Source organism: Vipera ursinii (genome assembly GCF_947247035.1).
Source record: "Vipera ursinii genome assembly, chromosome: 4".
In the NCBI taxonomy this organism is placed as follows: Eukaryota; Metazoa; Chordata; class Lepidosauria; order Squamata; family Viperidae; genus Vipera; species Vipera ursinii.
This window is the reverse complement of record NC_139514.1, coordinates 12,627,924-12,639,379: the sequence shown is the minus strand read 5'-3', so window position 1 is coordinate 12,639,379 and position 11,456 is coordinate 12,627,924. Positions and strand designations below refer to the sequence as shown.

The following is an 11,456-nucleotide window of genomic DNA, read 5'->3' as shown; positions in this document are numbered from 1 at the left end:
AAGCTTGGTTTATAATATTGCTTATTTTTTATTCACATCATACCAAATCAACCATATTATGCTTAGCACATTGAGTGAACTTTTTTCTTTAAATCCAGTACATAAGAAAGATGCTGGATATAAATTGGTCTCACTTCACAGGTTTCATCCTTTTATTTCCTTTGGGGGGGGGGATAATCCTTTTATTAACTTATTGATCTAACTACATATATATATATATAGTTACAATTCACGTTGTCATAGTTATGTATATTATGTATACCCAAAGTCCAATGCATCTGAAAGGTACCTACCTCGACTGTTCTATATAAATGAAATGAACCTTTATTGTCAAAGTACAACTATGTGTACATTGAGATTAGCTGAGCCTCCCTTTGTGCTCCCACCCCCCAACACACAGTGACAACAAACCCTCCATCTTACTACACCATGTGAACCAATTACACCACACACCGGCCTCCCAAGTCAATTCTGCATAAAATTCACAAAAGTTATTTCTCATTCAAAAGCCTAACAGCCCACGGATAGAAGCTGTTTTTCAGCCTGTTGGTGCAGCTGGCTATATTATTATTATTATTATTATTATTATTATTATTATTAATTATTATTATTATAGTTTTTTTAAATGTTAGTTACAATTCACGTTGTCATAGTTATGTATATTATGTATACCCAAAGCCCAATGCATCTGAAAGGTACCTACCTCAAGAAGACTGTTCTATATACAATGTGAGAAATTTAAAAAAAAACATTAACATTAGTAATAAGGCACCCAAGCACCTTTCAGCCAATAAAAATAATCTAAGATTTAAGGCATGCTTTATTACAAACATTTTAGTAACATAAATAATTACAAAAAGAGTTTTTCTAAAATATTTTCTTCTAAGATAGTTGCAGAGTCCTAAATATTCAAGTTACAAGAATAAACAACACCTTGAAATAATGGAGATTTCCAGACAAAGAATTGTCATTCAAACATACAACAAACCAGCGTGTTTTTACTCTAAGGCTACTGATGTGGAGGCCAGGAAACGCTACACCTTCCTCTTCCTGGAACTGAAGCAGCCACAGAAAACCAAAATCTTTCTCCTTGCCAGTCCTTCCGCAGCATCTTCACAAATAGAAAAGCTTGTCTGCAAGTTCCAGGCTTGGCTCTTTATGGATGCTCTGGCTGACCAAAAACGTCAGCTTGTTGGCATATTGACAAGGTGCTGGCACTCTGATTAGCCCCTAGGAAGGGAAGGGGGGAAAAAAGGGAGGGGGGGATGGGAATGTCACTAGCTTGTACTGCCACCTATGGCCAAAAGGAGAAAGTTGTTTCTGGAATCTTGTTAAAAACAAAACAAAACAGGAGTCCCTAAAACACCCTCCAGTCAATGATATTCAGCCGTTAGTTTAGTTCCAGATGGGGATTACAAGCAGAAGGTGAGTATCATCTTGGACTGGGCACTTACCACTTGAAAACCCAAAGGAAGGCATGGCTGCCTTTTTCAAACGTTAGAATATTTCACATTTTTCTAGCTGACTGCTCTAGACAAGGTCACTTCTAGCAACTATTTCAATTGGTGGAAGAGGATAGGCAACAGGTTGGGCTAGAGACCTCCGCCCGCTGCCCTCCAATCCACCGGTCAGTGGGGTCTTACGGCATGCAGGTCCCTTAAACAACCCACTAGCCTGCCTGCTTTCCTGAAGTACCTCATTCCGAGAAGGGTCTTCAGAACAGGCAGCTATGTAAGCCAGTGCAAATAGGCAAATCTAAGGACCAAGGACAAAATCCCAGGACCAAGGACCCGAGGCATGCCTTGCCTTCAGAAGTTGTGGGTGCCCCATTGCTGGAGGCTTTTAAGAAGAGGCTGGACAGCCAAGTGTCTGAAATGGTGGAGGGTCTTCTGCTTGAGCAGAGGGTTGAACTAGAACAGTGGTGGCGAACCTATGGCACGCGTGCCAGAGGCGGCACTCAAAAGCCCTCTCTGTGGGCATGCGCGCCACCACTGCCAGCAGCTTGCGCAGGTCCATTAGGCCGCCGCCCAGAGCAGCAGCTCCACCCAACACAAAGGAGGCGAAGTGGCCAGCTAGCAAGCTCGAGTAGAGGTGGTAGAGCATGCCCACGCCCAGCAAGCCAAAGGCCACCCCGAGCAGGGAAAGCCAGATCCCCATCGGCGCCATGGCCCCCCAGTCCCAGCTAGGATTGTGTGCCTACCCCCACTTATGCTGGGCCTCCTGCCCACCGCCCCACCTGCCAGAGACCCCCTGGATCTCCCTCAACCCTGCCCAGCCCCTACAGGCATCCCCCCCATGAGCAAGATGGAGGTGGCCATGGCCACTCCAGCCACTCCACCCAGTCTGCCGTGAAAACTGCAGCCATGCCCACCCAGTGGGCCACACCCCCATGCCCCCCCGAGGGCACCACAACGCTGAGGCGGCCCTGGCACTTTGTGATAAGTAAGTGGGTTTGGGGTTGTGGTTTGGGCACTCAGTCTCTAAAAGGTTCGCCATCACTGAACTAGAAGATCTCCAAAGTCCCTCCCAGCTCTGTTCTTCTATTTTCCTTGGAGCGATGTCTTGCGTGACCAGCTGCTTAGCTGGCTGAGGAGTGAATGGTGGTGCTATATATGAATGGATGCTGACGAAAATGGAGGGATCGGGAGGAACAGAGAGGTTGTCTCTCTCACTCCAGAGATATTGGGTTACAACTTTCAGCATTCTCAGTGAGTAAAGCTATGCTGGATGGGAGTGACTGGAAGTTTAAGTCTACCAGAACTGGAAAGTGCCATTTAGAAGAGATTACTTCCTTCCTAACCTCATCAGGAGATGGGAAGGACGGTCTCAAGGTTGAGAGCATCAGGAATGCTACTTACTGGCCAATTATAGTAGAGGTGACACAACTTAAAAGTGAGCCGCTGCATATGGTCCGGCTTTAACTTGTTGTCGTCATAAAGGACGTTATAGTACGTGGGATTGACAGTCCCTTGGCGTGCAAGTTGGCTAATCAAGAAGAAGTCATACCTGTTGGACAAAGGCAGAATCAGTACTGGGAAAAATGTCATGGAGCATGAACGGATTAACGACGACAATAAAGACAACAGTTCATTGAGAGATGGATTTCTTAGATTTCTTTCCTGCCTTCCTAATCTTTAAATTAATCCTAATGTTAGTTGGAGATTAACTGCAACTAAAGTAAAAAGACAAGATTTTTTTAAAAAAACTAAAAATTAATTTGTTAAGTCATTGGTATGTACAACTCAGTATAAAGGAGTTTGGGTCCTATTTATATTATGTATCTATATTTATATGTATTTATATTATGTATATTATGAGGCCTTTGAACTATGGTGCTAGAGAAGACTCCTGGGAGTCCCTTGGACTGCAAGGCGATCAAACCGGTCAGTCCTAGAGATCAACCCTGACTGCTCTTTAGAAGGCCAGATCCTGAAGTTGAAACTCAAATACTTTGGCCACCTAATGAAAAGGAAGGACTCACTGGAGAAGAGCCCAATGCTGGGAAAGGTTGAGGGCAAGAGAAGGGGACGACATAGAATGAGGTGGCTGGATGGAGTCACCAAAGCAATAGGTGTGAACCTAAATGGACTCCAGAAGATGGTAGAGGACAGGAAGGCCTGGAGAAGCGTTGTCCATGGGATTGCGATGGGTCGGACACAACTTTGCAGCTAACAACAACAATATTAGGATACAAGGTAAAGGCAGTGCTCATCTCCATTACTTGGCTGAAGAAGTTGGCATTGTCCAAAGACAATTTCCACGGTCATGTGACCAGCACGGCTATACACCAAAAGTTGCACTGTACACTGTTACCTTCCCACCGAAGTGGTACCTATTAATCTACTCGCATTTGCATGTTTTGAACAGGTGCTCACTCTGTTGCAGGATGCTCGGCTCTCAAACCTGAGCTGTCAGCTTTCCAGCTGACAAGCACAGTGTCTTTAACAAATGAGCCACTGCATCCTATTATATTAGGACAGGCATGTCAAACTGCCAGCCCACGGGCCGGATGCATCACAACAAAACTGCGCCCTCCCCATTGCCAGCAATGGGAAAAAAGTTGCGATACATCACACGACGCCACATGACGTCGCGAGTTTGACATGCCTGTATTAGGATAAGCAAATGTTAAATTTAGGAGGATTGATTGCACGTCCTTGATGTATACAAAGCAGTGCTTCACACGCCTATTTTCTTTCTTTAAAACCTTCCAACATCTCAAAATAGTCAAAATTTCAGCCCAACCGGCGATAGTGTTATATCACCAACCACGCTCCTTTGTAAAAAGAAACATTCGCCTCCTCCAACTGTAAAATATTTTTAATGATTTTGATATATATATAAAGATAAAAATGTATGTATTGTGACAACATATACTTGCCAGTTAGGTTGGGTGGCTTCTGTATCAATCACAGTTCCAACAGGGGGATTCCTCAGGCCTCCGTTAGACTCAACAAAGAAGCGAGAGAGGCATTTTTTCTTCACAATGATCAATGTCATCTTGGGTCTTCCAAATATTAAAAGTGAAAAAGACAAGAAACAGAATGAAAAGCATATGCATTTCTTGGCTGACCATTGATTATTTCCACTCTGAAATGAAAGATGCTGTAGATATAATCTGGCTCCCAACAATTATTATTTCATAGCATTTTATTCAGAGATGATGGCTAAAATGTTCAGAATAACAGAGTTGGAAGGGACCTTGGAGGTCTTCTAGTCCAACCCCCTGCTCAGGCAGGAAACCCTATATCATTTCAGACAAAAGGCTGTCCAGTCTCTTAATAACTTCCAGTGTTGGAGCATTCACAGCTTCTGGAGGCAAGTTGTTCCACTGATCAATTGTTCTAACTGTCAGGAAATTTCTTCTTAATTCTAGGTTGCTTCTCTCCTTGATTAGTTTCCATCCGTTGCTTCTTGTCCTGCCTTCAGGTGCTTTGGAGGGTAGGTTGACACCCTCTTCTTTGGGGCAGCCCCTGAGATATTGGAACACTGCTATCATGTCACCCCTCGCCCTTCTATTCATTAAATTAGTTATATCCAATTCCAGCATCCATTGTTTATATATTTTAGCCTCCAGTCCCCTAATCATCATTGTCACTCTTCCCTGTGCTCTTTCTAGAGCCTCAACATCTTTTTTACATCGTGGTGACCAAAACTGGATGCAATATTCCAAGTGTGATCTTATCAAGGCAGTATAGTGATATTAACACTTCACATCTTCTTGATTTTATCCTTCTGTTAATGCAGCCTAAGACTGCACTTTCTTTATTTTTATTTTTTGGCAGCAGCAGCACATTGCTGGCTCATATTAATTGATTGTCGACTAGGACTCCTAGATCCCTCTCACAATTGCTCGTATTCCCAGAGAGGAAACTAATGTGAATGTAATGCTGCCCAGTCTCCTGCCTATAACTATTGAACAGAAACGCCAGCACCCAAATTTTCTCTGCATGAATCCCTCTATTAGCAAAAAGGAAGAGAGGGGGGGGGGGGAGGGAGAGAGGGAGAGGGGGGAGAGAGATAGAAGGAGAGAGAGACATAGAGAGAGGTGGGAGAGGGGGCGAGAGAGAAAGAGAATTGGGGAAAATTGACTGTCTTGACATATTGTATCATTAACCTGGTGCAAGATAAGAAATATTTACCTGCCCCCCACACTGTATTCATCAAGGACACTTAGTAACTGTGGGACTTCATAATCCATCACCAGTTTCAACTGTCCATCTCCGACACCATCCCGGTATATAATTATGCGTGCAGGTGGATGTCCATTATGTTTCTGCCAATTGTTTATAGCACCTGTAGGAGAAACAAAAGTAAACTGGATTTGGGTAACTAATGGAGGTATCCCTTACTGTTGTAGGTGAGTTAATTTTCAGGAGCAGCTTCTAGATAAATGAACGCAATGCAAATGTGTTACACCTGTCAACATTTTTAAAAAACCTGGCACTTGTTTGAAAAAGTTACATTACTATGCTGAATATAGTTCAGGGCAATACTAGATTATTTCTGTTGTATCATCTTTACTGAAAAATGATCCAGTATTGTCTCCAACAAGCAAATTGCTATACAGGTGGTCCTCGGCTTATGACCACAACTGAGCCCTAAGTGAGACAGTGGTTACGTGAGTTTTGCTCCATTTTACGACATTTGTTGCCTCAGTTGTTAAGTGAATCACTGCGTTTGTTAAGTTAGTAACACGGTTGTTAAAAGAATCTGGCTTCCCCATTGACTTTGCTTGGCAGAAGGTCGCCAAGGGTGATCACATGACCCCAGGATGCTGCAACCATCATAAATATGAGTCAGTTGCCGAGCATCTGAATTTTGAACATGTGACCACGGAGATGCTGCAATCATAAATGTGAAAAACAATCGTAAGTTACTTTTTTCCAATGCCGTTGTTAATTTTGAACAGACACTAAGTGAACGGTTTTAAGTCAAGGACTACTTGTAATTATCTTCCCAAAGGGGAAAAGAAAAACTAGCACCATCTCGAAAAACCTTACTTTTTTCCAGGCAGGTAAAGTTTTACAGGTAGTCCTCGACTTGCGACCACAATTGAGATCAGAATTTCGGTTGCTAAGCAAGGCGGTTCTTAAGTGAGTCGTGCCCAATTTTACAGCCTTTTTGCCACGTTTGCTAAATGACCAGTGTGCAGTTGTTAAGTGAACTCACATATTAAGTGAATCTGGCTCCTTCCCCAAGGACTCTGTTTGTTGGAAGCTGGTGGGGAAGGTTGGAAATGGGAAGCAGCAACTGTCGGATATACGTGCCAGTTGCCAAGCCCCCCCAAATTCTGATCGTGCCGTGTGCTGCAATGGTCCTAAGTCGTAAGTCACATTTTTTCAGGATTGAAGTAACTTTGAACAGCCACTGAACAAAGTGGTTTTCAGCTGAAGACTAACTCTAATTGCACAGCATAGAGGTAGCCCTCGACTTACGACCACAATTGAGATCAGAGTTTCAGTTATTAAGTGAGACATCTGTTAAGTGAATTTTGCCCCATTTTACCACCTCTCTTGCCCTAGGTGTTAAGTGAACCGCTGCAGTTGTTAAGTTAATGGCACAGTTGTTAATGCTGCAAACATTGACATATTTTTGCACTGACAATGTAAGAGACAGCCTTTTGTTTAAACTGCTTCACTTTGAATCTTGAAGGGAGAGAATTTTTCTAATGTCTATTTTGAGAAGATAAGAAGCCCACGTACACAATGGGAGGAGAGACCTCATATGTGAAACTAATTGGATAATGTGATTTATGACGTGTAGATAAGGGCGGGGATTGTGTGTGTGTGACGACGGGTTTGGGGGGAGGAGATTTCAGATTCTGGCATCCCTCCATGAGTGCCAATGTTTCGTTTCATTACTAAGACTTTTTAGATAAATAATATGCCTGCAATTTGTTTGTCTTATCCATCGGAACCATGACATTAAGTGAATCTGGCAAAAGGGGGAATCACATGGCCCCAGGACAGTGCAACCATCGTAAATATGAACCAGTTGACGAGTGTCTGAATTTTGATCACGGGACCTCAAGGATGCTACAACGGTCCTAAGGGTGAAAAACGGTCGCAAGACAGGTTTTTCCCCCAATACTGTTGTAACTTTGAACAGTACGCTGCTCTTTACCTTCCATGCAGATCCTTAAGCAATCTGCCATGCTGGTTCCTGCACCCTGCAAAACGCAACGCGAATACCACCTGCATGGAAGAGAAGGTCAATCAGTTACAAAGCTCTCGGCATAGTTTAAAGACCAACACCGGTGCAGGAAGGGGGAACCTCTTTTCCAGATGTTACTGAACTCCTGAAGAGTGCAGTGGCTCACGAGGTTAAGGCGCAGGACCGACAACTGGCAGGCTTGTGTTCAAGAACCGATTGCTGCTGCAGGACTGGTTGAGCTCCCGTCACATGGTCCAGCTCCTGCTGACCCAGCCATTCAAAAGCGGGTGAATGCGAGGAGATAGAGGGGGTACCACTTCAGTGGGCAACTTAACAGGGAGCTCCCAACTGGGTATCCACCGGGCAACAGCGATGTCACAGTTCAATCCTTTCAACCCAGAAGCGTTTCAGTGCTCCTGACATCAACGTAGTGGTAGAGAACTATGATTTCCTAAACCGTCCTTAATATTATGGGAAATGCCAAGGGGATGCTGAGAGCTATTTTTCAGCAGCGTACGTAGGGTTACCACCTCGTCTACCTTAATTTATTTGATGTTTATCCCACTTTTATTATTTTGTAAGTAACTCAAGGCAGCAAACATGCATTATACTCCTTCCTCCTATTTTCCCTACAACAGCCCTGTGAGGTGAGTGGGGCTGAGAAAGATTGTCTAACCCAGGGGTAGGCAACCTTGGCTCTTTTATGACTCGTGGACTTCAACTCCCAGAATTCCTGAGCCAGCCATGCTGAGGGGAAAGGGAGAGGTTTCCAAGCTGAGCCATGGCTGGCTCAGGAATTCTGAGAGTTGAAGTCCCTGAGTCATAAAAGAGCCAAGGTTGCCTACCCCTGGGCTATCCTAAACACACCCATACCTAAGATGAAGTCACACTGTACGGGGTTTCTAGGTCAGCACCTTAACCACGACAGTTAGTCCTCGATTTACAACCCTTCATTTAGTGACCATTCCAAGTTACAATGGCACTGAAGAAAGTGACTTATGACTGGTTTTATGACTATTGCAGCATGCCCATGATCACATATTCAAAATTCGGGCGCTTGGCAAATGGCATGTATTTAGGACAGTTGCACTGTCCAGGGGTCATGTGATCACCATTTCTAACCTTCCCTGTCAGCTTCCAACAAGCAAAGTCAATGGGGGAAGCCAGATTTGATTAACGACTGCCCGATTCACTTAACAACCGCAGTGATTCATTGAGCAGCTGTGACAATAAAAGTGGCAAAAGGAGGCACAACTCGACTTGACTGCCTTCTCGTTTAGCAACAGAAGTTTTGGTTGTAAATCACGGTCGTAAGTCAAGGACTACCTGTATAACCTATTGTTAAAAACCAGCTAGGAATGGGTGTGGGTGGGGTGCAGGTAATGACACATGGTAAATAAGCAGGAAATTCTCATTAACAGAGTAATGGACGATAACGTGAAAATGACTAGTTTGGATCACCCTCGGCATGGAGCTGACATTGCAACATCTGAAACTTGCTGGAAATAAAGAATCTTACTTAGTTATTGAGGCATTCAGGCTGGCCACAAATCCAACAACTGAATTTCCTTTGTTCATGGTGTCTTTGTTGACATCAATGCCGACGACCATGAGAGACTTTAACTGTCAAATAAATGACAACTGAATTAGAGGATAAACCTTGACAACTTTAAGACTTGTAGACTTCAGCTCCCAGAATTCCTCAGCCAGCATAGCACTTGCAGACCCCTGCACTAAAGTATTAAGTTTTACTAAAAGTATTTATGTTAGAGACTAAAACACTGGAAAAGCCATCCAGTGTATAAAAACTATAGGTTAGAGTGAAGTCATAAAAATAGAGAGTTTTTAATTGATGCTTTAAAAAAGCCAGCAATGTCTTTAAAAAAGTAGCATGATAGAAGACTTTCCTAAGAAATTAGATAGTGAAATGAGTGAAATATAAGTTGCATATTATTGTCATTCCATTTCTTAGATGTACAACCAAAATCAAATCTCCACTTCTTGAGATTCCCTGCAAGAACTTGCTTAAAAGGAATAGTCAGACATTCAAGTTCATACAAAGTGTTGTATAGAATTCTTAGGACAGATTGGATGATTACAAAACAATACTACATGCCAATAGACAGCTAGATGGACAGACACACAAACACACACACTTTGTTACTCTAGCAAGATGGGACAAATTTCAGATTTTTTTTCTTTTCAGTATTACACTGAAATCCGGAGGCTGGTGCAAAGGTGTTTTTAAAGCTTGTTCAATGCATGAGCTCTATTAAATTCTTGACTCTACAATCTACAATATTCATCTCCTTTATTTTCAACAGCATATGTTTAAATGTCTAACAGCATATGTTAGATTCTCAGTCATCCAGGTCATGGTGGTCCCAAAGGTGCTTTTTCAAAAAGCAACTGGACTTCATTTTTCCTTGAAGATGTTTCGCTTCTCATCCAAAAAGCTTCTTCAGTTCTGAAGAAGCTGAACTGAAGAAGCTTCTTGGATGAAAAGTGAAATGTCTTCAAGGAAACACAAAGTCCAGTTGCCCTTTAAAAAAGCGCCTTTGGGACAGAGTGGGAGGGATTTAGTTCCTGCTGTTAGATAAGCTGAAATCAGAAATCATTGTGATTGACTGCAAATCATTTCGGGTTTGATCAAAAATCTTAATCTTACTTCTGTCCACGATATGGCCAACATCTAACTTATATAGAAAGAATTACTTACTGGTATCTCAACCGCCCAGAGCTCCCCTCCAAGCTTACAGATGATCTGCATAGCAATTTTTGTAGCCACACTCATCATCATCCCTTGTTTAGACAATGTACGGACAAGCACACACTGGCTAGGGACAGGCTGGTGAAGACTCAGGAACTTCTTCACAGAATCATAACAATCCTTTTTGTTGGAAGACAATACACATAATACCTAGAAACAGAAACAAGATAAGCAGAATCGTTCAAGGAAGGAAGACTTATCCCTACCCATTTGTGGGGATAACTGTTGCCTACAATGCTGTCTTTTTGGAGATCACAGCTGTCATGAGCCATGATTCAGATGCAGACTCTGTTGCCTCAGCTGAGACTGGATTGTCAGTCTCAGGAATCTTTCAAGACATAATTCCTCTGAGGAGGCTCAGCAACTATAAGCATATCCAGATCCTGGAGCAGTCAGATGATGAGGCATGACTCTCAAGTCCCAGGTCTCGATATATACAGTGGCAAAGCATAGCTGTTGTGATTCCTCACCAGCCAGTGGATCCAGCAGCTGAGTCTGAGGAATCAGATGAGGAGGAGGGGCCTGGAGTGACATTAAAGTCAGAGGAAGGCTCTGAGGAGCTCCAAGACTTACAATTGGACAAGGAGCCTGGGCCCTCTACTTGCGCTCAGGCTGAGACACAGCTGTGCTGGGAGCCTGAGTTTGACGATGATGAAGAACAGTTGGGACAAATCCCGGATGCACGAATGCGCAGGCAAGAGAAGCAAGTAGGACAGAGGAATGCAATGAGGCGGCTCCAAAGGCAAGGGAGAAGGCATTAGGAAGCCACACCTTGGCTGAATTATAATTGTATAACTGTAATTAGCACTTTTCAGACCAGCCCTCTCTGCTAAGTATTTGAATAACAATCCTGTCTGCTGTTGTCTATCTGAATTGTAGTAAATACTTCAACTCCTTAAAAATTGTGTCTGCCTGGGTATAGTTGCAACCTTGAAACAGGACAGCAGCTATGTGCTGCCACTGTTTTAGGCCTGCAATGGCAATTCTTATTATTGCAATATGTATGCATGTTTATTTCTTATATCTCTCA

General features: G+C 43.1%; 1 protein-coding gene across 1 annotated transcript in view; it reads right to left on the bottom strand.

The window, feature by feature from the left end:
• Positions 1 to 896: 896 nt before the first annotated feature.
• Positions 897 to 11,456, bottom strand: part of PIWIL4 (piwi like RNA-mediated gene silencing 4) — a gene marked incomplete at its 5' end in the record, with an annotated part of 54,524 nt that continues 43,964 nt past the window's right edge. Inside the window, 7 exons of the mRNA XM_083362596.1 lie at positions 897 to 1,230; positions 2,859 to 3,006; positions 4,382 to 4,507; positions 5,643 to 5,796; positions 7,627 to 7,697; positions 9,176 to 9,279; positions 10,376 to 10,576. Coding sequence (XP_083218722.1) covers positions 1,114 to 1,230; positions 2,859 to 3,006; positions 4,382 to 4,507; positions 5,643 to 5,796; positions 7,627 to 7,697; positions 9,176 to 9,279; positions 10,376 to 10,576 — 921 coding nt within the window. The 3' untranslated portion in view covers positions 897 to 1,113. The remainder of the gene's footprint in view (positions 1,231 to 2,858; positions 3,007 to 4,381; positions 4,508 to 5,642; positions 5,797 to 7,626; positions 7,698 to 9,175; positions 9,280 to 10,375; positions 10,577 to 11,456) is intronic.